The sequence below is a fragment of the Anabrus simplex genome, chromosome 1, assembly GCF_040414725.1.
Source record: "Anabrus simplex isolate iqAnaSimp1 chromosome 1, ASM4041472v1, whole genome shotgun sequence".
Taxonomy (NCBI): domain Eukaryota; kingdom Metazoa; phylum Arthropoda; class Insecta; order Orthoptera; family Tettigoniidae; genus Anabrus; species Anabrus simplex.
This window is the reverse complement of record NC_090265.1, coordinates 1,060,254,444-1,060,281,343: the sequence shown is the minus strand read 5'-3', so window position 1 is coordinate 1,060,281,343 and position 26,900 is coordinate 1,060,254,444. Positions and strand designations below refer to the sequence as shown.

The 26,900-nt window shown below is 38.1% G+C and overlaps 1 protein-coding gene across 1 annotated transcript in view; it reads left to right on the top strand.

Annotated features, from left to right (window-relative positions):
• The window catches only part of brun (trafficking protein particle complex subunit brun), a 179,070-nt gene that overhangs the window by 34,030 nt on the left and 118,140 nt on the right, over window positions 1–26,900 (top strand). Inside the window, exons 3-7 of the mRNA XM_067137108.2 lie at window positions 627–818; window positions 927–1,551; window positions 1,641–1,773; window positions 4,244–4,384; window positions 11,794–11,992. Coding sequence (XP_066993209.1) covers window positions 627–818; window positions 927–1,551; window positions 1,641–1,773; window positions 4,244–4,384; window positions 11,794–11,992 — 1,290 coding nt within the window. The remainder of the gene's footprint in view (window positions 1–626; window positions 819–926; window positions 1,552–1,640; window positions 1,774–4,243; window positions 4,385–11,793; window positions 11,993–26,900) is intronic.

Genomic DNA, 26,900 nt, shown 5'->3' with positions numbered 1-26,900 from the left:
GAAGTTCAACATTATTGCAGCCAAAAAATAGCACAAACCTTACCAAACATGCATGGTTCAGTGCTTGTATGATTGTAATTCCAAAAACTTTTGTCACCGGATAAATTAAATTTTCACGAAAATCTTCTTCTTAACGCAAATCCAAGATCAACATTTCACACTGCATAAGCTGATCGTATTACTACTACACTCAGTTTTAAGGTTGTCCCACTAGGTGCGCTGGCAATCAATGTCTTGCAATATCTTGCAAAGTGTCATGTATTCTCTATAGTGTATTTGGTGGTAGGGTCTTGTAAGCTGAATGGAGGAGGATAGGTTACCTATTAGATTAATGGACTTGATCCTGGAGGATCAAGAGAGAGAGTGTTTATTGCCTTTTCTATTTCATGAAAGAAAGGAAAATCAAATTACTGTCTCTCAGCTAATTTTTACACCTGTTTCTTTTTATGTAGATCATACTGGTCACAGTATGTACAGATATTTTTCTGGGTTATTTCATGGTTATCAATGGTCAGAATATTATTACTGGTACTCTAAATTATAATTCTATAAATTAAATCATTTATGTTGAAGTGTTTTAATTTATGATAGTGTTGTTTTTCCTTAAAAGTGTTTTCCTTTTGCAGGCAGTCAGTTGAAGCAGAAAAACTTCAGCCGTGTCTTTGATCGGATATCTCGAGTGAACCATGAAAAGGTGGAAGATAAGTCAGGAATAAATCATGAAATTTTTGCTCGGTACATCAAAGATTATCCCGTTGAAAACAATGATTGGGGGGACTACCAGACACATCGTCGGTTGCTTGGACTTATTACAGTTGGTAAGATAGGTCTAGTGTTGATTTCTGAAGAGAATTATCCATCATTAGTACACTATTCATATTTAAACATTACTTTCTAACGTGACTAATTTTTTCTTATATTTTAAGGAAAATACGACTCTCAGCAAGAATTGAATGAGCTGTGTCGATTGCATGAATCACTGAAAGTGAAATATTCTTCGACTCTCTTTGACTCTCGGTGTATCCTGTTGGGATATCCACCTCCTGGTGAAGGCAACTCGGATATACCAACATTCACCACCCCTTCTAACTTCAAGACTCAAGCTTTGTTCTACCAAGATGCAGATTCTTGTGCTGGCCTTGAGACACAGATATCTGGTTTCTTGCGCGCTATGTTTTGGGTTCTTGAATCGAAAAGACTTGAACGTAGCAGAGAAAAAATAGACCGTGTGAGTTTGTTGCAAGCTCCATTTGAGAAAAAGGACTTTGTTGGACTAGATCTGGAGTCTCGAACAAACCGCAAACGTTGTGTAGGACGCATGACCAAGCACCTCGGAGATTTATCCTTACAAGCAGGTCTACCAGGTGAAGCACTCAATTACTATCTTTCTGCTACTGATATCCTGAAGGGTGTAAATGACTGGCTTTGGCTAGGAGGTGCCTTTGAGGGGTTGTGTGCTGCATCTGTTATTGTATTATATCCTAATCTTAGCCGTAGCTTTCCACTCCAACGTAATGCTTCTTTACAAGAAGGAAGTCCAGGAAAACAGAGGTACAGCAAAATTCAGAATAGTATGTTTATTTCTTAATATTTACTTATCTCTGTATCATGTTAAGAATGAAGAGAATTTTGTTTTCCAGGGCAAATTCAATTTCTACCAATTCACTACCAAATGGCATAGCCCCATCAGAAATTCAACAAGAAATTCAAAATGTTCTTTCTCCTGAAGATATTTTAAGGCGGTTTAGGGAAGCCATTATACACTATAGCAAGGTAAGTTGGATAGTAATGTAATTTTAAAAACTATATTTACTGTCAAACTGTTTAAGAGTCAACTGCCCATGTAGACATGTTTATTATTTTCCAGCTGTCTTTGAGCCGCTGCTGCCACCTGTTGGCTAACTGACATGACTTTGTCTTAACATTTGACATGGAAGTACCAAGCATGTTGTGTAATCTTATTGATGCAGCAGTCCAAGTAGCTAAAAAGTAAAAAAGTGAAATTAAAATGTAGTGTCTTTTACTGATTTGGCCTTATTAAACATGACTTAAATACAAGAAATGTATATTTCCAGAATTTTATGCTCACAAAATATTATAATAAAAAATATTTTTCCATACTATCCTAAATATTTCACAAGGAAAACAAATTGTAATCCGGTACGAAGTCGACCACATGTATGGCAACACAGCGTGCATGCTTTTGGCACTAAATGTTTCTGGCACATAATTGTTGAATGAATGTATAGTCCGTCCCGTGGCCATGATCATTAAGGTGTCATCAAGTCTATATGGTCTGACACCATGGTTAGCCAGTTCGAGTCCTGTTGGTCGAAAAAAATTTCATCATCAGAATGTTGGTCGGTAGCGTAGGAGAAGTGGTGTTATATAATTTCTAATCACTAGATTGAGTGCTAAAAGTCTGGATTCAATTCCATACCTCTCGACAGTGTTCATAGGGAGTGAAGGCATAGGATGATGTTGATGGTGATTCATCCATCGGATGGGGACTTTAAGCCTTCAGCAGAACCCTTGGTGCTATTCGACAGGTGTAGGCTTTGTGCTGGCACCGGGTTTCACTGTCTCCCTTCCTACTATCATGTCACATCATTCATTTTTCATCTCATTTGATGAGGTTGATGTCAGGTAGGGCATACGGTCGTAAAATTTACTATGAAGATTCGTCTCACTTCATACTCGACTCCGTAGAGAAATGGGACAAGGGTTGGACATACAATTGTTGAATGAATGTAAAGGCGATACCTAACACAGTAGTGTTTCAAAATGTTTGGTTAAAATTTTGAAATCTCACATTCCATGTAACTTCGGTTCTAATAGAAATCGACTGAAATAATGTAATTACTTTCAGTCTAAGTAAAAGTCAGTCGGTTGGTCGGTCTTTTTGTAATTATCCTTCCACCTTTTTTCTCTTTCTCTTTTCTAGTACCCTGTCTAATATATTTTGCTACCTGAGATAGGAGTGTGATGCCTCAATAATTGTCACATATCTTCTTGTCCCCCTTCTTAAATATAGTTATTACTACAGTATTTTACTCAAGTCATTTTTTACTGATTTTTCTTTCCAAATTGATCTAAATAGCCTATACAGCCATTGCAAACCAACAATTCCTGCTACTTTTATAATTTTTCTACACACAATTCGCCTAATCCCACTGCTTTTCCCGCTTTCATTCGTTTAGAGCAATTTCCACCTCGTCCATTGTGATCTCACACTCTCATTCTGTCTCCTCACACTCTACCTCTATCATCTTGTCGATCAAACCTTCTCGCATTCAGGAGTTCATCGAAGTAATCCTTCCATTGTTCCCTTATCTTCTCTGGTTGTGTTATTATCTGTCCTTTTTTCCCTATGACCTACTTTGTGTAGACTTTCTTTTCTCTTCCTTCTTACATGTCCATATAGCATCCTTTTACTCTATACACATCCTCTTCCAACACTCGTGTAAATCCTTTGCGTCTTTTCTTTCTTACTTGCACCTTCCTTTCATTTCCTGACACTTCCTTCCATTTTATCCCTATTCCATACTTGCCATGCTTTCTTCTTTTTACTGCTTTTGTTTGCCCTGTCATTCCACCATAGGGTCTCATTAGACTCTTTCAGCTATTCTGCCACAAGCACACTCTACACAGCTTACAAATGCCTTCTTGAACAAGTCCTATTCTGCTTCTTATTTCTTTCATTTTCACTATTTTTCCTACTTTCATTTTTGCTACTGCTACTCTATGGTATCCATCATCGGCTACTTCTGGCAAGGCTGTTACATCTAACAACTGTCTATGATTTGCTCTACTTTGTTACTTTGTAACTTATTCTTTTTTAAATTTATAACTCCTGAATTTTTGTTAATGGAAGGTGAAGGTTTCCATGATATATAACCTCAACAAAGGGATAGAAGGCCTGGTTATGCATGGCTGCCTTTTTGCTCTGGGACTAATTTCTTGTATGAGCTGAGTGAACCCCAAGGCCATGTGGCTGACCAGAAGTGGATTTACATTCTTGGCTTCCTAATGGCGATTGGAACCCACATCCTTTTGAGTTAGTGAACGTGACTGTATTAACTTAACTAGGGTTCCGTGTTTTCCTTTTCATCCGAGTCACTCATTTCCATTTTCTCTGAATGAAGGATGTTCTATTGTAGTTTAAGGCACAGACTATTTTTAATCTATTTACCCTAAAGTAATTTTGAGGATGTGAAGAAATAATTAATTTTTTATATTCCAGTATCAGAATGCTGGCATAATTGAGACTGAAGCTAGTTTCAAGGCAGCTAGAATTGCTGTGGAACAAGGATGTACTTTACAGGCAGCATCATTTTTGCAAAATGTCATCTTCATCAACTTGCCCCTCAGTGAACAGGAGAAGGTAAGTCTTGTTGAATAAGAACTTTGCAACACAATTAAAAACCAACAGTTTTTGTAAAGTCTGTGTTTATTTAATACAATTGAATAATATTTTAAAAAGTATAATTTCTGTGTCAAAATACCAGGTAGAATTCCAGTTTTCCAGTATGCAAAACAGTTAAAATAATTTTTTTCACCAGCCCGGATTTATCATCACAGCTGTAAACATCTGTTTATCATGATATAATAGGATGTAATTATCATAATGTTACTATGTTAATTAATAGGCCTGTTTACTCTCTACAACATTTTTAGTATGCATTTATTGCACAAATTGCTCAGTGATGATTAAAGATGATGATAATGGAACTTAGGTTACTGCATGATAAATTCCTGAGCATTTGTTACTGAGAAAGGACAGTATGGATTTAAGAACAGCAATGCAGTGACAGACATGATTATTTATGATAGCAAAACCTGGTAATTTGGCAGGTATCATTTAAATTTCTATTCTTCTTTGGATCAACTCACATATCTTTATTTTTGGATATGGGAGCTCTGTAGAGGTACATTATGAATTAGAGTATTGCATTTCATTTTCTGAGTAATGAAGTAATATGTCATAAAGTAATATTCAGTTGAATCCTGAAAATAACTACACTATATTGGTAAAGAAAAAGCATTGATATGGATCCACAGCAGTCAGTCATAAGGTAAAGTTATAATTAATTTCAACACTGAGATGGATACAAACAAACCTCCCATTTTTGACGCGCATTCAGAACCATCATCGGTTAGACATTGTTGGGAATGATGGATTAAAACATTTGATACATATCTTGTAGTGAACAATATCACAAATTATATCAAGAAGAAGGCTTTATTAATAAGCATCACTGGAGAAGCGGTAGCAGAGGTTTTTGACAACTTACCAGATGGTATAGATGTTTATTCCCATAGGGAGTCTGAAAAACTTGTCCCAAATGAGTAAATTTATAATGTCCAATAACGGACCATTTATATTAATATTATAACTTACCAAATGTCGGAACATTGTATACTTTACCACCTGCTGCTCTTAAAGTTCACTTTGAGACCAAGAAAAATATATTTTACAAGGTTTACAGATTTTGTAAAGCAACACAGTCATAGTCTGAATCTACCAGTATATTGGAATTGAAGCTTCATTTCAAAGTCTGGCCAGCACCTGTGCATTTGGGGACAGGCTAGATTTTAAACTTACAATGTAGCTACTGGTGGGTACCATATCTAAGAAATTCCGGAAACGTATCATTTCGCAATTGGATGTAAAATTTGTCGAGGCTCTGAATTTTGGTTGTAATGAAGAGGCACTTACCACTCAATCACAGGGTTTAACAAATAAAGATGCTCAGCCTGTCAATAAGAGAGAGAAAAAAATAGATGAGTAAAACTACGTGAGCGAGTTTATGGTGAGGATTTGCCACAACCTACAAACAGGCCCTGTCCAGCTAAAGGACACTGATGCAATTTATGCAGAAAGAATAACCATTTGGAACAGGAATGCCATAGTAGTTTCCAACTGGCAAAGCCTAATGCTGGAAAAAAAGAGGAAAGTGAACAAAGGGTTGGCTACGTGCATTCACATTTATAAATCGATCTCCAGTTGTTGTTGTTGTCAGTCTAAGAAGGGAAATGACATCTTCGGCTGGTTCATCATGCTTCCTCAGAGGGCACTCCTCAACGTGCTCCAGTGACTGGGAAGGGGCTCCGCAGTCACAGGCAGGGGATACTCGAAGACTCCACTTATGTAGCATGGCATTGCATCTAGTGTGGCCTGTTCTCAAATGGTTGAGTTTAATCCATTGTTGTCTCTTCAGTTGAAATCCTGGGAGTCCAGTTGTGGGGTCATGGATGCTTTGGTGTTTCACAGGTGCAGATTTCCAGCTTTGATGCCATTTTTTTCTGGATATTGAAGCCACTTGTGTCATGCCATATTGGGTTCCTCAATTTAAGACCAGAAGAGGGTAGGTCATTAAGGACCTCATGGATTGATAGATCCTGTGGATAATTAGAATTTCTCCATTCATTTATAGTTGCTCCCTGTTGTCTCATTTCTGGAAATGGTATGTTACTGATAGTATACAACCATGGGATTTTAGTGTACCTGTTATGATTCTCATACATTAATTCAGATGGATGTCGATCTTATTTGTACGAGCGATACGTTGCCACACCAGAGCACAGTATTCAGCTACTAGATAAACGACGCTGCTGGCGGTAGTGCGTAGTGAGAATGCATCAGTTCCCTAGGTAAACCTGGCTAGTTTGTTCATGTTGTTGTTCTGTGACTTGAGTTTCTGACTTGTGTTGTCAAGGTGTTTTGAATTTTAAAGAATGGTGTTGCTAAGGTACTTAGGGTTGAAATTATGTTCAACTCTTTAATGGAAGAACTCAACGTTGAGCTTTTGGTGAGCTATTTTGTTACACAGAGGGTATGGGCATACTTCTGTCTTGGCCTGATTTGGGCAAAGTTTCCACTTCATGTAGTATGCGTTGAAGGTTTCCAAGTCATTGGAGAGAATGCTCCCCTCTTCTTCTAATATGACAGTTTGGACAGCGATAGCTAAGTCATCAGCATAGCAGGATTTCTTGTCGATGGAGTCAGGCATGTCACAAGTAGACACAGGCTGCCCAATAGATATTGTCAACTCAAAGACGTTCAGTGGTATGAGCAGCTTGGTTGAACTAAAAGCAGCTAAGAAGCAATTATTTCTATATCAAGCCAGAGAAGGCTTGAAAGTCCTAGGAAAGCTTTCCGCTCCACTGACATACTGTATAACTCTGACATACACAAAGCTACATTATATGTTATTAAGGGACAAGGAGATTCTCTCTTGGGATACGAGACTGCCCAGAATCTTCCAACTTGTTAAGATGTTATACACAGTTTCACAGGATATTTATTATTATTATTTATCAATACGGCCACCTGTGGGCCACGTTTACACAATCTTCCTCCTGTCACGCAGACTGATACCCTTCTCTTTACACTCTCGCCAAAGATTCTTGAGTCTTTGACTTCTTCTTGCTCATTCTTCCACCAAGATGTTCCGTGGCTTTGCATGTTGCTCTTCAGACGCATCCCTCAATCCCGCAACCTTCTTCTTAAATGATGTCCTTTCTTTTATATCCTCCTCCTTGATACCTATTTTTGCCAAGTCATTGTGCACCTGTGTAAGCCATCCCGGTTGTTTTTTCCACCTTTCCTGCAGAAGAAGTATCCTGTTGGCTCATTCTTTTGATATGTCCATAAAATGTCAGTCTCCTTTTTCTCATCACAGTCGTGATTCTTTCGAGCTCCAAATTCGATCTTAACCGGAATGTGTTTGGGTCACTCATTGACTTTCTAGGGCCTAAGATTTTTCGCAAGAATCCTCTTTCTCTTTTTTCAAGGAGTGGGTTAGCCATCCTCGTCAAGGTTTCTGCTCCATAAAGGCACTCTGTTCTAACCACTGTGTAGTAATGTTTTAACTTGGCCTGAATTGAGAGAGACTTGGACTTATAGGTGTCATGACATAGTCTGAATGCCAACTCCATCCTTCTCACCCTCTCCTTTCATCCCTCCTTTTCATCTCCATTGTGGGTGAGTATTTCTCCCAGGTATTTAAATTTTTCACACGCTGGATATCCCCATACAATGTAACAAGTCTGTCCGTGTCGCCTTTTTTTATAGAATCCATGAATGCTGTTTTTTCGAAAGAGATTCTTAACCCTGTTTTGACTGCAACATTTTGTAGTTCTTTGACTTGTTTCTTGGCTGTTTGACGGTTGTCTGTAATAAGAACGACATCGTCTGCGAAGGCAAGGCAATCCAACATCATCGCATTTTTTCCACAACCTATCTTTACCCCATTCTTCATTCCCTTTTCAGTCATTCTCAGCCTCCATTCCCTAATAACTTTTTCTAAAATACAATTAAAGAGTAGTGGAGAAAGGCTGTCTCCTTGACTCAAATCCGTTTTTATCTCAAATGGATTTGAGAGTTCGCCCATAAATTTGACTTGAGAAAAGGTGTTTGTAAGAGATTGCCGAATTATGGCCAGAGATTTCTCATCCACTCCAAACTCCTGCAGAATGTTCATGAGCACTCCACGATCTATGGAATCATATGCCTTTTTGAAATCAACGAAGGTTATGATTTCTCATTGATCTTATTTTTATAAGTGATTTTAGAATATAAATCTGCTCAGCACATGAACGCCCTTTCCTGAACCCTGCCTGGTATTCACCAATTTGTTTATCTAGATGTGTTTCAAGCCTCCGCTGCAATGCTTTGGATAGAATTTTGTATACTATAGGAAGAAGAGAGATACCTCTGTAGTTGTTGACGTTAGTTTGGTCCTCTTTTTTGTGTAAAGGATGAATGAGTGCATTTTTCCAATCACTTGGTATTTCTTCTTTTTCCCAAATAAAAGCAAATAATTCCTCTAGTTTTTCCACTATATTTTCACCAACAAATTTGAATAACTCTGCTGTAATTGAATCTTTCCCAGGAGCTTTTTTGTTTTTTAGTTGCTTAATGATGTCCCTAATTTCTTCCTTATTTGGTGGTAATGAATCCTTCAACTTGAATTGAGGCTCTCCAAACAGCAATCCATCTTCAGGAGGTTCACAGTTCAGAAGATTCTGGAAATAGTTGGCCAGATACTCACAATTCTTCTTGTCACCAATAATGAGTTTCCCTTGTTCACTTTTAAAACATAGATTACCAGGGGAGAATTTTTTGATTTTGTTTTTAAACCTTCTATAGAAATCTCTTGTGTTGTTTCTCTTGAAATCTTCTTCTATGTTGTGCAGCTGTTCTTTCTCGTACTTTCTTTTCGTATTCTGAAGAATGTTTGCTGTGTGTTTCAGTGTTCTTTGAAGTCTTCGAAATTCTTGTGATTAGTACACCATTTATTCCACGCTTTAGACCTTTCCCGTAAGGCTACTTCACAATCGTCATTCACCAAGGATATTATTATTAAACATTTTCCAAATATATTTGAAGGAACCAGCAAATACAATGGGGGCAAATCAGACTGTACATTGACCTCAGTGCGCCCACAGTCACACAAATGCTTAACAGGGTTCCATTGCATTTGAGAGAAAAACTTGAAGGAGAACTAAACGCCTTCAGGATGATGATATAATTGAGCCGGTTGTGGGACCATTGTCATTGGTGTCACCAGTAGTTCTTTGTGAACGACATCAGCTTCCAAAAATTGATGAAATAAATGCTGGTAATGGGTCGGTTTTTATCTCCAAGCTTGTCTTGACTGAAGGATTTCACCAGTTCGAGTTGGACGAGACTTCTATACACATCTGGGTCTATTCTGCTATAAGCGTTTCATTTTTGGGATATGTTCAGCCCTAGAGAAGTTCCAGAGCAAGGTAAGAGAGATCATCAGTGGAATTGCAAATGCGCTTAACATTAGTGATGACTAAGCGAGTAGCTGCGTGGTTTGGATCACATAGCTGTCAGCTTGCATTTGGGAGATAGTGGGTTCGAACCCCACTTTCGGCAGCCCTGAAGATGGCTTTCCGTGATTTCCCATTTTCACATCATGAAAATGCTGGGGCCGTACCTTAATTAAGGCCACGGCTGCTTCCTTTCCACTCCTATCCCATCGTTGCCATAAGACTTACAGTATCTGTGTTTATGTACTTGTGTTCAGAAAAACACAAATGGAGCATGACTGTGCATTGTTGGCAGCACTGAAGAAATTGTCAGATGTGGGGTTGATGGTGAACAATGAAAAATGTGATTTTCAGCAGAAAGCCTGTGCTTTTCCTTGGTTACGAATTTTCAAAAGAAGGTGTATGTGCAGACCCTCAGAAGTTGGAAGCCATTGTTGACCTAGTGGCGCCCTTGCCAATGCTAGAAGTTTGCAGCTCATTGAGAATGGTTCCATACTGTGCGAGGTTGCTCCTGAATCTCTCTAGTATTACGATACTCCTATGTAATTTAATATTTAAAAAGATATGTCCCTTGGAAGTGGATTGACAAGAACAATTTATTTTTGCAAGTTTGAGGGAAAAACTGAGTAAAAACTTTAACAACCAATATTTTTGAGCCTAATCATGAGACTGAGGTCATAGTATATGCAGGCCCAGAGGGCTTTGGGGCTATTTTGGCTCAGCTAGTTGGCATGGTGGCATATATAAGCCGAGCATTAACCAATATAGAGAAGAAATATTCCCAGATTGAGTGAGAGCTATTGGCAATTTGTTGGACAGTAGAACATTTTCTATTGTATCTATTCAGATCTCGCTTCACAGTGGTCACTGATCATAAACCCTCACTGGGAATACTTTCCCACAACAGGGTTACAACTCCTCGATTGGAACGATTGCATCTGTAAGGATACAGTGTCATGTTGATGCACCATCCTGGGGCTTCCGATCCATTGGATTACTTTTCTCAAGAATTACACGGGTGAATACGGTAAACTAGAGTGATAATATGTCATTGGAGTTTAGATGTAACTGCTTCTCATGCAGTACTGTATTTGCAAGCTTCTTAGCCAGGATTACTCAAAGGATTACTTTTGAAGCTGTATTTCCAAGAAGTTTTTGAAGTGTCAGCATCTTGTCTAATTGAACATTGAACTACTTTCAGGTATTATTGTATTTCACAGTTCCAAATGGAGCTGATTCTAGATGCTGATATCAGGAGATTCAAAAGATGGAAACTTCTACATGAATTCCACAATCATGTTATCCTAATCAAATTTTCCATGGCAAAAGCCAAGACATAAATTTCTTTGTAAAAATGTGTCAGTTCCTACTGAGGATAATCAATGCTGGCAACAAGGTTATAACTAGGGATTCGTAATTATTCATTTATTTCAAACTCATGCTAGCATGAGATCTAAGATGTCCACTTTTAAGATGAAGCATGATTTTGGAAAAACTTTCCTGTTATCAGTTGAAAGACTCCTTGATGTTCAGTTGACTAACATGTTTTCAGACTGGCACTGAAAATTGTATTTCTCATTAATGTATGCTCTGAGAGTTAGTATAATGTTCTTGCGTGCTATGTTCATGTTCGTTCACATCAGTCTAGTCAGTTCCATTCTCTTTGGTCGATTCTAGAGACTAGTCGCTAGATATTGAGTCTTTCTTAGTAATTTAGTGACAGAATTTCAGTGATGACTAGTGACTTATTGTAACTGCTCATGGAGCAGTGACAATTGTTTCCTTATTAACCCATATAAATATAAGTTTGACAGCCTTGTAATAAAACTGCACTTGGGAAGGTCTGGTCTTACACATTTTTAATTTTAAAGTTTATCATAGCTTTATAAAATGAGCTATTCTGCTTATGCATTATAACAATGCATTTGTAATCTTATCAGTTGAAGTCATTTTAATGTTGTTGTCTTTTCTTTTTCTATTAATTCTCAGATACAGAGGTTTACAAGCTTGGCAGAGTTATACGATCAAATAGGTTTCCATCGGAAAGCTTCTTTCTGCCGGCGACTGGCTGCTACACGATATGTTTCACCACAGAATCCGCAGCCTAACTGGTCTCAGTGTTACCAGTTAATGCTTCAAGCTCTTACGGGTCACAAATTATCCCTGGACCCAACAGAGATGCCTAAAGGTGAGGTTTTTATCATTTTCAAGTGTTATTCATCATCTCAAATTAACTGGCAGATTTTGGCTGTTGAATCAAGAATTGTCTGTGAAGGTAATATAGTGACCTTTTCTGGAGTGGAGTGACCATGTGAATTTATTTTATAGAGCTTCCTCTGTGTAATCTCTCTATAATGTTATGTATCTTACATCTTGATATCCCACTGATTTTTTGCTCCAGCATAAGAGTGTTAAGTAATTAAATCTTATATTTTGGTTAGTGGTGACATTTATTCCTCCATGTATCTATTAACCATATCTGGCAACCCCGAAGTGATGAATGAAAATACAGTATTCATTACACTTAACGCCGCTGGTATGGAAATCTTACCGCCAAGTGCACATTCCAGTCACGTAAGTGTGAAACATCCAAGATTCTGGAAAGTGGATCCTGAAATGGGATTTATTCATATTGAAGCACAGTTGGAGTTGGCTAGAATAACATCTCCGCAGACAAAGTTAGCCCATTTAATTGTTGTGATTGAGCCGGAATATTTGAGTGAAATTTCTGGTGTTCTGTGCGAGGTGCAGTTGCGTACTTATGACAATTTGAAGCCAGCTCTTACCAAGAGATTTAGTGAATCTGCAGAACAGAAACTTAAGAAATGATTAGGCACTCGGGGATCGCACCCCATCCCAGCTTCTCCGGGAAATTCTGTGACTGGCTGGTACCACCATTCCACCCAACATCATTCATGTGTTGTGGCTAAAAAAGCTCCCTTCCAACATCCAACAGATCCTGCAAGTGAGAGAGACTTTTGATCGGTCAAATCTTGCTGATATGGCCGATAAAATTCAGTCAGTTCAGGTACCTCTAGTTGCTCATATAACACAAGCCCATGTTGGTGATGATATTTCTAACCTCACTAACATCAGGATGTAAGCACTAAGGTAGCACAACTTTGTGCTCATATGCCCAAATATCAATCCTGGCAACCAAGAGAACATTCTCAATCACACTCTAGAACCAACACACGAGATTATAGTCCAAGTTACGTCACCTGTTACTATCACAGAAGATTCAAAGAAAGGGCTAATAAATGCATTCAACCCTGCTCTTTCAACAACTGTTAGTCAGAAAACTCCTAAGCCCCCTCAACACAGCAGCAGTTGACAATTTGGAGAAGCCTGCTATCTAACTCTTAATGATTTCAAGACTGGTAGATCATTCTTAATCGACTCAGGAACAGCTTTCTTTCTTATCCTCCCTTCACCACATGGTAGCCAAAACAATTCTGCCATAACCTTGTATGCAGCAAACACCTGCATAAAAACCTATGGACAACGATTGTTGAACGTCAACCTCAACCTTAAGTGACCATTTCCTTTTGCAATAGCAGATGTCACTGCCCTATAATAGGAGCTGATTTCTTCTTATCACTTCATTTTGATAGTAGACCTTTCCAGGAAGCAAATTATTGATCCCTTTACTTCTCTTTCCACCTCAGCCCAACTGATGCTCCATCCATCACCATGTATCACAGCCGTTAATGATAATCTCCTGCCACAGAACGCTAAACTCATTCGTAAACATGACGTCTTCCACAGTAACCTCACTGTTTACCAATCATCAGGTGAATGTAATGTATATCACTATATTGAGACTACTGGTCCTCCACGCCATGCAAGGTCTAGATGTCTTCCACCAGACAAGCTCAAGACAGTGAAGGACAAATTTCAGCTCATGATGGAACAAGGCATATGTAGGCCATCACAGAGCCCTTGGTCCAGCCTGCTCCACCTCGTCCAAAGGAAATCAAGGGACTGGTGACCATGTGGTGACTACCGGAAACTGAATGCTCAAACCATTCCGGACAGATAACCTGTCCCTAACATTAAAGATTGCACCCTAGCCCTTCATGGTTGTACGGTATTCTTTACTGTGGATCTCAACAAGGCATACTCCCAAGTACCAGTTTATCCTGAGCACGTAGCCAGAACAGCATTATCAACGCCCTTTGGACTGTTTGAATTAGTCAGAATGCACTTTGGATTCTGCAATGCCAGTCAGACCTTCCAGCACTATATTGATTCCATCACTCGAGACTTCCTTTTGTCTTTGCCTATATAGATGACACTTTGATCTTTTTATCTTCTTACAAAGAGTACTTCTAACATCTTGACATCAACTTGTCACATCTCCACCAGCATAAGCTCACACTGAATGTGGCTAAATTTGTGTGTGCATGCCCAGAATTATGCTGAATTTTTGGGGTGTCAAATTACTCCTCAAGGTCTGTCACCGGATCCTGAAAAGATAAGGACACTCTCTGCATATCCCAAACCACAGTCAATATCACAACTGAAGAGTTTCTGGGAATGATCACAGCTTCTATCCTCATTTCTCTGAAATTCAGGCACCACTTCACATCTGTTCTAAATTCAAGAAAAATGAAAATTCATCTATTGAGTTGGACGCCTGAATTGGACTTAGTATTTGAGAAGTGCAAAGATACTCTAGCAAACCATGTAGTGCTTTCTTTCCTATCACCCAAGGCTGAGCTTAGCATAATATCTATTATATCTATCGGAGGAGCCATCAATCAAACTTATGATGGCATAACCTGTCCATTGGCTTTCTTCTCTAAGAAACTCACTCCGACAGAAAAGAAAATTCTACCTATGACTGAGAACTGCTAGCTGTACTTTCCACTATCCATCACTTCTCCTACATACTGGATGGTAAAAATTTCAAAATTTATATGGATTATTGCCATCTCATTTACGCCTTCACTAAATTCCATGACAGTCTTACACGTTGCAAAGCCGTCAGCTCTCTTATATTAACCAGTTCTCCACCAATATTTGCTTCGTTAAAGTGATGAACAATAGTCCAGTCGATGCACTCTCCAGGGTTGAGACAATTGTAGAACGCACAGTTTCTCCTGCGGATATTTCCGCCACACATGACACCAATGAGCAACTCACTGTACTCTTGACTAGTGACTCATCTACTTTTCAACTTACGAAGTTTACACTTGAGGGCACAGAGATGTACTCTGACATTTCCACAGGTACCATTCAACCGTATGTTCCATGGACTCTTTGAGCTACAATCTTCCACCAGTTCCACTCCCATTTCTCACCCAGAATGCCAAGCTAATTCCCGTCTTATAATCCAGCGTTTTGTGTAGCCCCAGTTGCAAAGTGACATCGAGGAATGGGTGCGACAGTGTAACAATTGCCAACGGTTGAAGTTCCACAGACATGAAAATTCTCCACTCTACATGTTTCTGAAGCCAGATGATAAGATTTGCTCACATCCATGTTGATCTGGTCAGACTCCTACCTCGTGATGAAGGATGTTCTAATCTGCTAACCTGTACTGACCGTCAGAGATGCCAACCATTACAATTCAGTCATAATAATTACAAATTTCCCATCATAATTATGGCTTTACAAATGACACACCAGATTTTTTGTTGATTTTTAGATGTAAGTGTATGAAGTGTTGAAAAAGATACACAAGGAATGCCACTACAACTTGTATTCTCAGAATATTTCTTTTCAGATTTCTCGGTAATCATTTATATCTCTGCCCTTTCCTGTTCCTCATTTAAGAATGTTTCCAGTTTTCATGTGCCAAATACAGTGTGTGCTTCCAGTACCCGAAAAAATAACCACCTATGAAGTGCTATATCTTTGTTCATCATATAATGTCTTCCATACAAGTATTTGAGTTCTTTTGTTCTCGTTTTGGTGGCAAAGTGGCAGCAAGCTCCGTTTCATTGTGAATACTGCGTGTGTGAATGATTAAGGAGTATGTATTGTGGTTTTAATTGCCGAATTTGTATATATTGCTCTTCTAGGAGATGTTAAGCGTGTGTTGCAAAATGCAAAAGGTTTGAAATAAACGATGAAGCAAGTTCTTATGCCCTGGCAACAGACGGCAGTAACGGTATGAATGACAAAAAGCTCTACCCATTACTTGTGGCTCTTTTTGATTGGAAAACTATGCAAATTTTAACGATAATTCTTACAATTCAGAATCCAACGACAATACAAGCATAGGGATATTCAATGTTTTGGATGATGAACTGAAAAATAGGAGAATTCGATGGGAAAACTGCATAGGTTTTGCATGTGTGAGCTCTTTTATTTGTAAATATTCGCATACAAAGCTGCACTTGTCGTCTTGTGCACTTAGCTGCTCAAAAGGGGTGCAGTGCTCTTGTAAATGTGTGTATCAAGGTTCTTAGAACAGTGGAACCCTTTAAAAATGTTCTTCTGTGAATCGTGTTCTGACAAGGTCAACTCAAAATCTCCTAAAGTTAAGTGTAACGTTGCTAAGGAACTTAAAATCTTTAGAAAATACTTGGAAATCTGTGTCACATAATTAGTTTCTGGCCTTTGATTTTAAATATTATTGGGGTTGGTTGCACCATTTCTACATATAATTATTGTCATTGGTAAGTATACTTATAAGTATACTACTGTAATATTAAATAAATGTTTCAGCTCTCCTGCCAATGTGTTATGAAATGAGCCACACAGTTAAATTAAATGGATTTAATAACTATTCATAGTTACAGATCAGCAATAGGAAGTAAAATGAAGAAAAAGTATTTTAAAGGTAGCTGATATTTTAGAATAATACCCTTAAACTGAGATAACCTGTATGTTGAAATTAGCTGCTTATGCTATTGCACATATAATTACAAAAATGGACCAATAATAATTCAATCCATTAACTTTAAAAATACAATTAATGTGACAAATACCGTAATACAAATATGCCATTGCACATATAATTACAAAAACGGGCCAATAATAATTCAATCCATTAACTTTAAAAATACAATTAATGTGACAAATGCTGTAAAATAATAACTTAACTTGAGGTACCTCAAAGAAATTCTAATTACAGACCACCAGTGAAACCATTTAAAATATCTCTTATTACTCCCAACTGGGTTAGAACATGTCATCTGGAACCCCAAACTTATCACAGATTGGTTTGATTAGAATTGAAGATCAGGCAAATATTAAATCACAGCTGCAAAAATTCAATCAATCAGATTGAAATAAATAAGGAATGAACTAGAATAAATGGGTGCCTATATAGTATGCCACCATGAAATGACAAGCTTGAAGAATTAATCTTATAGTCATCAGTTAACCATTCTTCCAATCATTGACATCTGAAGTCTGTCATTCTTTATAAAACAGGAGAGAGGGGCAAAAACAAATCATCATCAAATAAATGTCATAACCCAGCAACAAAACAGAACAAGGCAAAAATAGCGCACAGAAAACTAGGCTTAAGGCAGTTAATAATTTCAATGTTTTGTTTACATTAGAAAAAGAATGTGATGATATATTATTATAATTTTTTAGGCCTAACCTCACATTTAAAAGATCTTCAGTAGACCTTGAAGAAACTTTAACCAAGAAACAGAGTAATACTACAGCTTCTAAATTTTACCAGGAATTACGTTAACAGGTGAAAGGTTTAAATTTTAGCAGTTATTAAGGATCTCAAATTCAATAATTTATGAACTGCAGTATCATTCATCTGCCAATAAAATTGACACAGGAATCAACCAAACATGAAATTTTGATTTAAATAGTGCCAATCTGAATCTTAGAGTATCAAGTTAAGATTCTGGAATTAATACATACTTATTTAAGCGAAAATGCACAATGAAATTACACTACTACATGGGCATAAGATAAAACACTGTGCCCTAAATGAAATAAATTTATAAAATGAAATTCCGGCAGCTAGCGACAATACGAAGGGTTTCTCAACCCTGAAACCAATTCTGATCCTTATCCTGGATCATAATTCTCTTCTTTTGACATCCTTTTTTTGGGAGGAATACCAAATTCCATCCGACGCCGACTCCATGATACTTAAGACTACAAAGATCACCCATCACTTGTCAGTAACAAATATCTGCCACATTGTCGCAGTGCAGTTATGGATAGTGGCCGCCAGGAGTGCCACCAACTGGATGAGGCTTTAGTAAATAGTTACGCCAACAGGCAGCGTTGCAATGCACATGAACAAGATTTCTTCGTAACTTAAGAAATTATGTGACAGATTTCCAAGTATTTCCTAATGATTTTAAGTTCCTTAGTAACGGTACATTTTCCTCCCGCAATACTCGAACAAGGGAACTGGCATGGTTTATCTCAATGTAGAGATGAGTAGTTTAAGTTGTCTAGATAATGTTCCAAACATAGTACCATAACAGGCAAGCTATTTCAATCAAGAGATGCGAAAGATAAAATTCCAAGACAAAAGGTTGAAAAAATAGCACAATAATAAGTAGAGAACAGTCACCAACCAAAAAATAATACTGAAGTATGTGTCTTACTTTAAGTCATCACCAGTTCCAAACTGGTATATCAGTATGGTAGGAGGCACAGTTTTGCGATGAAGATATGGTCAGTACGATCATCAAATGTTAATTCTTTCAATATACCACAGGAGTTCATGACGAGTTCAAGCAATAGCACCACCAGATCTTCGATTGTTTCTTCAGCAGAGATGATGTTAATTCGACGTCCATATAGCTGCAACGTAACCAGAAGGCAACAGCGAAGGGCCGGAGGAGCTTACAGTACCATTAAACTGATTAGGAAGTTCTAAAATAACTTTGGAAATATCCTAAATTGCTTGTCGGACTAAATCCTTTAGTACCAACGTCAATTAGTCTTCTTAATTCCAGTTTAGATAAGCAATTTCTTTTAACTGACTGTTATCTGAATATAAAATTGCTAATCAGCAATTAGTACAATGACATCAAACAATTGAAGGTTACTTATTATTACCTTGTGGATCCACAATATTACTAATTAAGGTATTATTACCTTTAACATAGATTACACATACAACTTGAAGGAATAGTACAACAATGAATTCTTTATAATACTAATAACAAGCATCAAGTCATTCAAGATTATATGACTGCTAATTCAATTCAGTTAAAAGGAGTTTGAACCTATAATCTTAACCTTTTTATCTACACAATTTCAAGTAGATTTTATTTGGCTAAGGTGAACTCGCATAATACGTTTGGTATTAGTGTCACTAACTAGCAGAGTAACAGGGGTTAAAAATTCTAGGATAGTGCAAGGATCGCTGAAACGAGGGGCTGATTTAGAAGCAAATTTATTTACGGCCTTGCTATGTGGATAAGTTCTTACAAAAAATTCATCACCGATAGCAAGTTTGGTATGTTGCCGACCTTTATTGTATCTTTTAGCAACTCTTTGGTAAGAAACTTTTAATATCTGTATAGCCTTACGCCACATTTCCTGAATTTCATCAGGATTCTTGCTATCAGGGAGGAACTAGTCAATATTCATTAGGTTAGACAGAGGAGAATCGGGTACCATGGGAGTTTGCACATGCAATTCGTGTACCGCATAGTTAAATGCCTGTTACAACCAGTGGAGGGAAGTATCCCACTTGGCATGATTGTCAATATGAAATGCAATTAGATCAGATTTTAGATTTCTGTTGATCTTCTCACTAAATGAAGGCTTGGGATAATATGGTGTGGTGGTAACATGAGATATAGAAAGGTCAAAACAGAACTTTCTAAACAAATGAGAAGTAAAAGATTTCACATTGTCAGAAACAATGAACTTGGAAGGTCCAAAAGATGAAAAGATGGAGTTCAAACAACCAATAGTAGTGAGAGCATTAGTAGAAGGAGTTGGGATGATCCAGGAAAAACGGGTACAACCGTCAACACAGGCAAGCATAAACTGTTCCCCCCGGGCTGTTCTAGGTAATGGGCCCACATGGTCTATAAAAAGCCTCTCCATGGGCCGAGTTGCATGAGATGAAGGTAACATGCCTATACGAGTGTTGACAGCAGGTTTACTAATGGCACACTGCTTATATATTTTTACCCATTCCCTAATCTCAGTATCCATATTTTTCCAAATAAAGAAATGCCTATTATGGTACTTTGTTTGGAACATTAACTAGAAAACTTAAACTACTCATCTCTACATTGAGATAAACCATGTCACTTCCTTAGTCTCACCCTCGTTCGAGTTTTGCGGGAGGAGAATGTAACGTTACTAAAGAACTTAAAATCTTTAGAAAATACTTGGAAATCTCGTCGCATAATTTCTTAAGTTGTGAAGAAATGTTGCTCATGTGCATCGCAACGCTGCCTGTTGGCGTAACTATTTACTAAAGCCTCATCCAGTTGGTGGCACTCCTGGCGGCCACTATCCGTAACTGCGACAATGTAGCAGATATTTGTTACAGACAAGTGATGGATGATCTTTGTAGTCTTAACTATCATGGAGTTGGTGTTGGATGGAATTTGGTGTTCCTCCCAAATATTACTGTCACAAAACAAATAATACTTACCAATGACAAGAATTATATGTGGAAACAGTGCAACCCACCCCAGTAATATTTAATATCAAAGACCAGGAACTCATATTAAATAAATGTTTCAGCTCTCCTGCCAATGTTTTATGAAATGAGCCACACAATTAAAATTAAATGGATTTAATAAATCTATTCATAATTACAGATCACCAATATGAAGTAAAATGAAGAAAAATATTTTAAAAGTAGCTGATATGTAGAATAATAACCTTAAACTGAGATAACCTGTATGTTGAAATTAGCTGCTGATTAAAATAACTTAATTTGAGGTATCTCAAAGAAATTCTGATTACAGATCACCGATGAAACCATTTAAAATATCTCTTATTACTCCCAACTGGGTTAGAACATATCATCCTGAACTCCAAAATTATCACAGATTTATTTCATCAGAATTTAAGATCAGGTAAATATTAAATCACAGCCTTAAAAATTCAATCAATCGGATTGTAATAAATAAGGAATAACTAGAATAAATGGGTGCTTATTTAGTATGCCACCATGAAATCACAAGCTTGAAGAATTAAGCTTTTAGTCATCAGTTAACCATTCTTCCAATCAGTGACATCTAAAGTCTGTCATTCTTTATAAAACAAGAGGGAGAGAGAGAGAGGGGGGGGGGGGGTGCAAATCATCATCAAATAAATGTCATAACCCAGCAACAAAACAGAACAATAGGCAAGACAAAAATAGCATATAGAAAACTTGGAGTGCCACCAACTGGATGAGGCTTTAGTAAATAGTTACGCCAACAGGCAGCGTTGCAATGCACGTGAGCAACATTACTTCATAACGTAAGAAATTATGTGGCACAGATTTCCAAGTATTTCCTAAAGATTTTAAGTTCCTTAGTAACATTATACAAAGGAACAGTTTGAAAATCCATCTATTAAGCTTTATCTTTTCACAGCTCTGTCTTTCCACTTTTCAACTCCTTCAACTTTTCCATTCTTCAACAAGAGACAGCACTTATTTATAAACTTCATTCAAAGTAAAAAAATGTTTTCAGTGTGACCTTTTTGTACACTTTGTGAGAGCATTCTCAGTTCCAGAGTCCCATGGTAATTTGCTTGATGTGGAATTTGGTTCTGCTAAGTTACAGAAAAGTGACAATGAGTTTGTAATTGAGACAAACACAAACACTACTTGACGAGATGCCTCCCTCTAGAGCAGTTTTCAGCTTTCCTTAACATGATCTGAAGAGGTAGGCCAGTGATCCTCTTTTCCTGATCTAACCATCTACTTGCTGTTCTTCCCCTTAATTGCAGGTTCAAACTGGCAGAGGTAGTTTGATCTTTCATGGGCCAAAAAAAAGAAAACATTTGGCACTCCATTATCATACAGTGAAAGATCTCTGATCACGCACTTTGTGTTTGACCGGTAAAATTAGAACTCAACAATTGAGTACTGAACCTTACTAAGGGACTAAATGCCAATATAGTTTTTAGATAATAAAATAAACATGTTATAAACATTCATTTCAAAGTTTTATTTGCTTAAGAAATGTTGTCTATACAGTATGTATGAAACATCCCTATGAAGCTTAAACACCTCAAGTACAATCTTTCAATTACATATTACACCTTGAAGTTACAAAATTAGGAAGGAGTCAAGTGTTAATATCTTTCCATAAAGGTGGTAACAGCAAACACACATTTTGGTCCATACCATTCCTGTAACAAGACAGTATTATGATAATAAAGAATGTGTAAACTGCTATTATTTCTAAACTAACAGGCATTTCTGGGGAAGAACAAGTTAATTATGTGTTAAGTTCTTCATCAATCTAATTTCTACACCAAGTCTAATTATGATAATAAAGAATGTGTAAACTGCTATTATTTCTAAACTAACAGGCATTTCTGGGGAAGAACAAGTTAATTATGTGTTAAGTTCTTCATCAATCTAATTTCTACACCAAGTCTAAACATAGATTTCCTTAAAATACTCTGTACTCCAGAAGTTATGCTGTTTTATTAAACCGCTTAGTTGAAGCTCAGCCTTTCATAGGTCGTCCACAGTTATCCCTTTTTTTAAGACAGAGATCTGTTTCCATTCTCTGCCTTCATTGATTGCATCCTTGATTAAAAATAGTGCCAGGGGACTTGGACTTTCCACTTACCCAAAGGAGATATTTAATTTCTTCGTGCTGATCAAATTTTCAGCTATCTGTTGAAAGTTAAAAATTCACTTTCTTCCATTTCCAGGACAATGAATGGATTGCTCAGCTTGGCACATTTTACAACTTTTTTGCAGGTCTTTAGAAATGTGACTCTTTCTGCACCTCTTTCTTTTGCTCTGTTAGAGCAAAATCTCTTATCACACTGTATAAAACTATGTCTGGTTTACAAGGAATTTATACTCTATTTTATCTCACACATTGTTAGCCACTGTTCTCATTCTGCCCAATGGAGTTGTCACTCCAGAAGCACACCTTCCTTTTATGAATTAAGTCCATATTAATTACTTTTAAGAGTCAGGATGCAATTTCATTGCCACCTCTTCTGGCAATGCCCTTGTGCCACAAACACATGTAAATGATTTCAGTATCAAAAGCATGAAAAAAAACTGAAACAGCTAAACTGGCATTTATAAAACCTTTCTGAATGTGTCACTGTTGGAGCAAATATGACCTGTTGTAGATCAAATTTTGTGCAACTGACCTCACTTCCAAATTCTTGAGATAGGTTTGCATCACTTTTGAAGTCTGAATATGTTTCATCAGCTCTTCTCTGATGCAGTTCTAGCTGCCTTATTCTTGGGTGACCTCGGAACACGCATTTTATTCTGGACTTCGTACAACTTACATGTATCACTTCTTGGTCTTTGGAATTTAGATTTGGAAAATCTTGAAGAAAACATTCTAGGTAGTATTTATAGGTTACATATTATTTGGATACGTTTCACTAAATGTCCTTGCAAGGAGGTTCAAATTTAAATCTGAACTCTGTTATTCTTTACTGGTTATTTTTCAAGAATAATGGCTGACATCATATGGGAGAGAATTTACATGGTACCTGACATACTGCCTATTATTATCTGTGAAATTCTGTTGCTTGTGGCATGTATGTTCACCCACAAATATGACTTGGTCTTTTACAGACTTGCTTCAGGATACCTGTGCCATCTGGAACACAATATGTCATTGTCATTAGTGCTTTCACGGCCCGTACTTAAAGACATGATACTGTATAGGCTTTTGGGCTTATGCCTTGTCAAGAATATAAGGTGAAATTCTTAATGTTTCGCAGAGAACTGTGCTCTGCGTCCTCAGAAGAAATCTCGACTGTCCACGAGAAAGGCTTCTTAAACAATGACACTTTAAATTTGGACGTTATAATAGAGGTGGAAACATGGTACGTTCATTCGCCACCAGATGGCCCCCAGGACGTAGCAACGCTAGCATTCGAAGCGGAAGCTGACCGAACCATCACAATCAGCCTAAGTGGTTCACATAACGTGTTTGCGTAATACATGACATTGGCAGGTGTATCACATAGACACAAGCCTGGAATGAAACATCTGGCGACGAGGAACGTACAAATTTGGAAAACACCGAGACGAAATAACAATAGTGAAGGGACCGGGAAGGGAACTACCTACGTAAATTCTTAATGGCTGGCAATTAGGTATTACTTAATTGATAGCCAGTGTCCCTGTTGAAATTGTTAGGATTTCTACGTATTTGCACAGGTTCCCATATAATCCTGGACCTGTAGTGTCTAGTGTGGGTAAGAGCTTGAGCATCTTGGAACCTGACATCATGATCCGACGATAGGGCGTGCTCAGCTATGGCCGATTTGTCTGGTTGGTTGAGACGAATAGTACGTTTATGTTCTTTGATACGGGTACCAATGGACCGGCATGTTTGGCCCATGTATACCTTACCGCAAGTACAGGGAATTTCGTATACCCCAGGATGTAAAAATGGGGACAATTTGTCCTTGGTTTTACTCCGACTGTGAGCAGTTTTAGTGGCGGTGCCAAACACGGTTTTTATACTGTGTTTGCGGAGGACCTTGGCAATTCGATCTGTGGTGTTGTGAATGTAAGGCAAGTAGGCAGTTCCCTTCACTTCTTCCTTCTGTGAGCTTTGCTTGGTCGTTTCTCTGGCATGTAGGGCTCTACGAATCTGCAAATCACTGTAACCATTACCCTTGAATGCGACTTTGAGCGTGTCCATCTCCACCTGGATATGTGATGGCTCACAAATTCGTCTTGCCCTCTTGGCGAGTGTCGTGAGAATGCCTTGTTTTTGTGCTGGGTGGTGAGAATCTGCATGAAGATAGTGATTTGTGTGGGTAGGCTTATGATAGACGGTATGTGCTAGGGAGCCGTCCGGTTTCTTTCTTACTAGAACATCCAAGAAAGGAAGGAATCCGTCCGACTCCATCTCCATAGTGAATTTTATTGACGGATGTTGCTGATTTAGGTGGTTTAGGAATAGATCAAGTTTCTCAGGACCTTCTGTCCAGACCACAAATGCATCATCAACAGACCTCCACCATATCATAGGCTTGACGGGCACCAAACCAATAGCCTCTTCCTCAAAATGCTCCATAAAGAAATTAGCCACTACAGGCGAAAGTGGGCTTCCCATAGCCACTCCGCCCGTCTGTTCATAAAAATTCCCACCCCACAAGAAATAGCTGGACGTCATACAGTGGTAAAATAGCTTGGACAGAAGGTCCTGAGAAACTTGATCTATTCCTAAACGACCTAAATCAGCAACATCCGTCTATAAAATTCACTATGGAGATTGAGTCAGACGGATGCCTTCCTGTCTTGGATGTTCTAGTAAGAAAGAAACCGGACGGCTCCCTAGGACATACCATCTATCGTAAGCCTACCCACATAAATCGCTATATTCATGCAGATTCTCACCACCATCCAGCACAAAAACAAGGCATTCTCACGACACTCGCCAAGAGGGTGAGACGAATTTGTGAGCCATCACATATCCAGGTGGAGGTGGACACGCTCAGAGTCGCGTTCACGGGTAATGGTTACAGTGATTTGCAGATTTGTAGAGCCCTACATTCCAGAGAAATGACCAAGCAAAGCTTACAGAAGGAAGAAGTGAAGGGAACTGCCTACTTGCCTTACATTCACAACACCACAGATCGAATTGCCAAGGTCCTCCGTAAACACAATATAAAAACCGTGTTTGGCACCGTCACAAAAATTGCTCACAGTCTGAGTAAAACCAAGAACAAATTGTCCCCATTTTTACATCCTGGGGTATATGAAATTCCCTGTACTTGCAGTAAGGTATACATGGGCCAAACATGCCGGTCCATTGGTACCCGCATCAAAGAACATAAACGTAATATTCGTCTCAACCAGCCAGACAAATCGGCCATAGCTGAGCACGCCCTATCGTCGGATCATGATGTCAGGTTCCAAGATGCTCAAGCTCTTACCCACACTAGACACTACAGGTCCAGGATTAATGGGAAGCTGTGGAAATACGTAGAAATCCTAACAATTTCAACAGGGACACCGGCTATCAATTAAGTAATACCTGGTTGCCAGCCATTAAGAATTTACGTAGTAGTTCCCTTCCTGGTCCCTTCACTATTGTTATTTCGTCTCGGTGTTTTCCAAATTCGTACGTTCCTCGTCACCAGATGTTTCATTCCAGACTTGTGTCTATGCCACACACCTGCCAATGTCGTGTTATGCAAACACATTTTGTGAATGGCTTAGACTGATTGTGATGGTTCGGTCAGCTTCCGCTTCGAAAGCTAGTGTTGCCACGTCCTGGGGGCCATCTGGTGGTGAATGAACGTACCATGTTTCCACTTCTATTATAACGTCCAAATTTAAAGTGTCATTGTTTAAGAAGCCTTTCTCGTGGACAGTCGAGATTTCTTCTGAGGACGCAGAGCACAGTTCCCTGTGAAACGTTTAGAATTTCACCTTATTTTATTGACACGGCATAAGCCCAAAAGCCTATACAGTATCACAATATGTCATTGTTATCTGTCTGCGATTTAGAATGTCTTCTGACTTCACTTTGTTCGCATAATGTAATGCCTTGTGTTTTTTCTATCTTCCCTCTAGTACAGTATTTGATGAGCAAATCTTCTTTAACAGTTACATTGATTTCTTTACGTTGAAATTTTCACTTGATATCCTAAAAGGAAAATTTTAAATTTGAATAATATAGATTTCACAGTATTTATATGTGTTATTTAAAGTTTGCGAACCACTATATTTAATTGAAATATAATAGGTAAAATACACTGTTTCACAACAATGAAATTCCTTGGGTTAGATTTACCTCTAATGAAGGTTGCTTCTTTGGAGGCACATCAACATTATTTCTGGTTATGTATTCCTTTTGTGCTGTCTTCAACTTCTTTCTCTCATCATGTTCACTACCAGAGCCTTTTGCTCTCCTCTTTTTCCCATCTAAGTCCAATGTGCACAAACAGAGTACCTGTTTTCTGAAAGAAAAAAAACAGGGAAAACACAGGGAAATAAAAACACAGAAAATATACAGGAA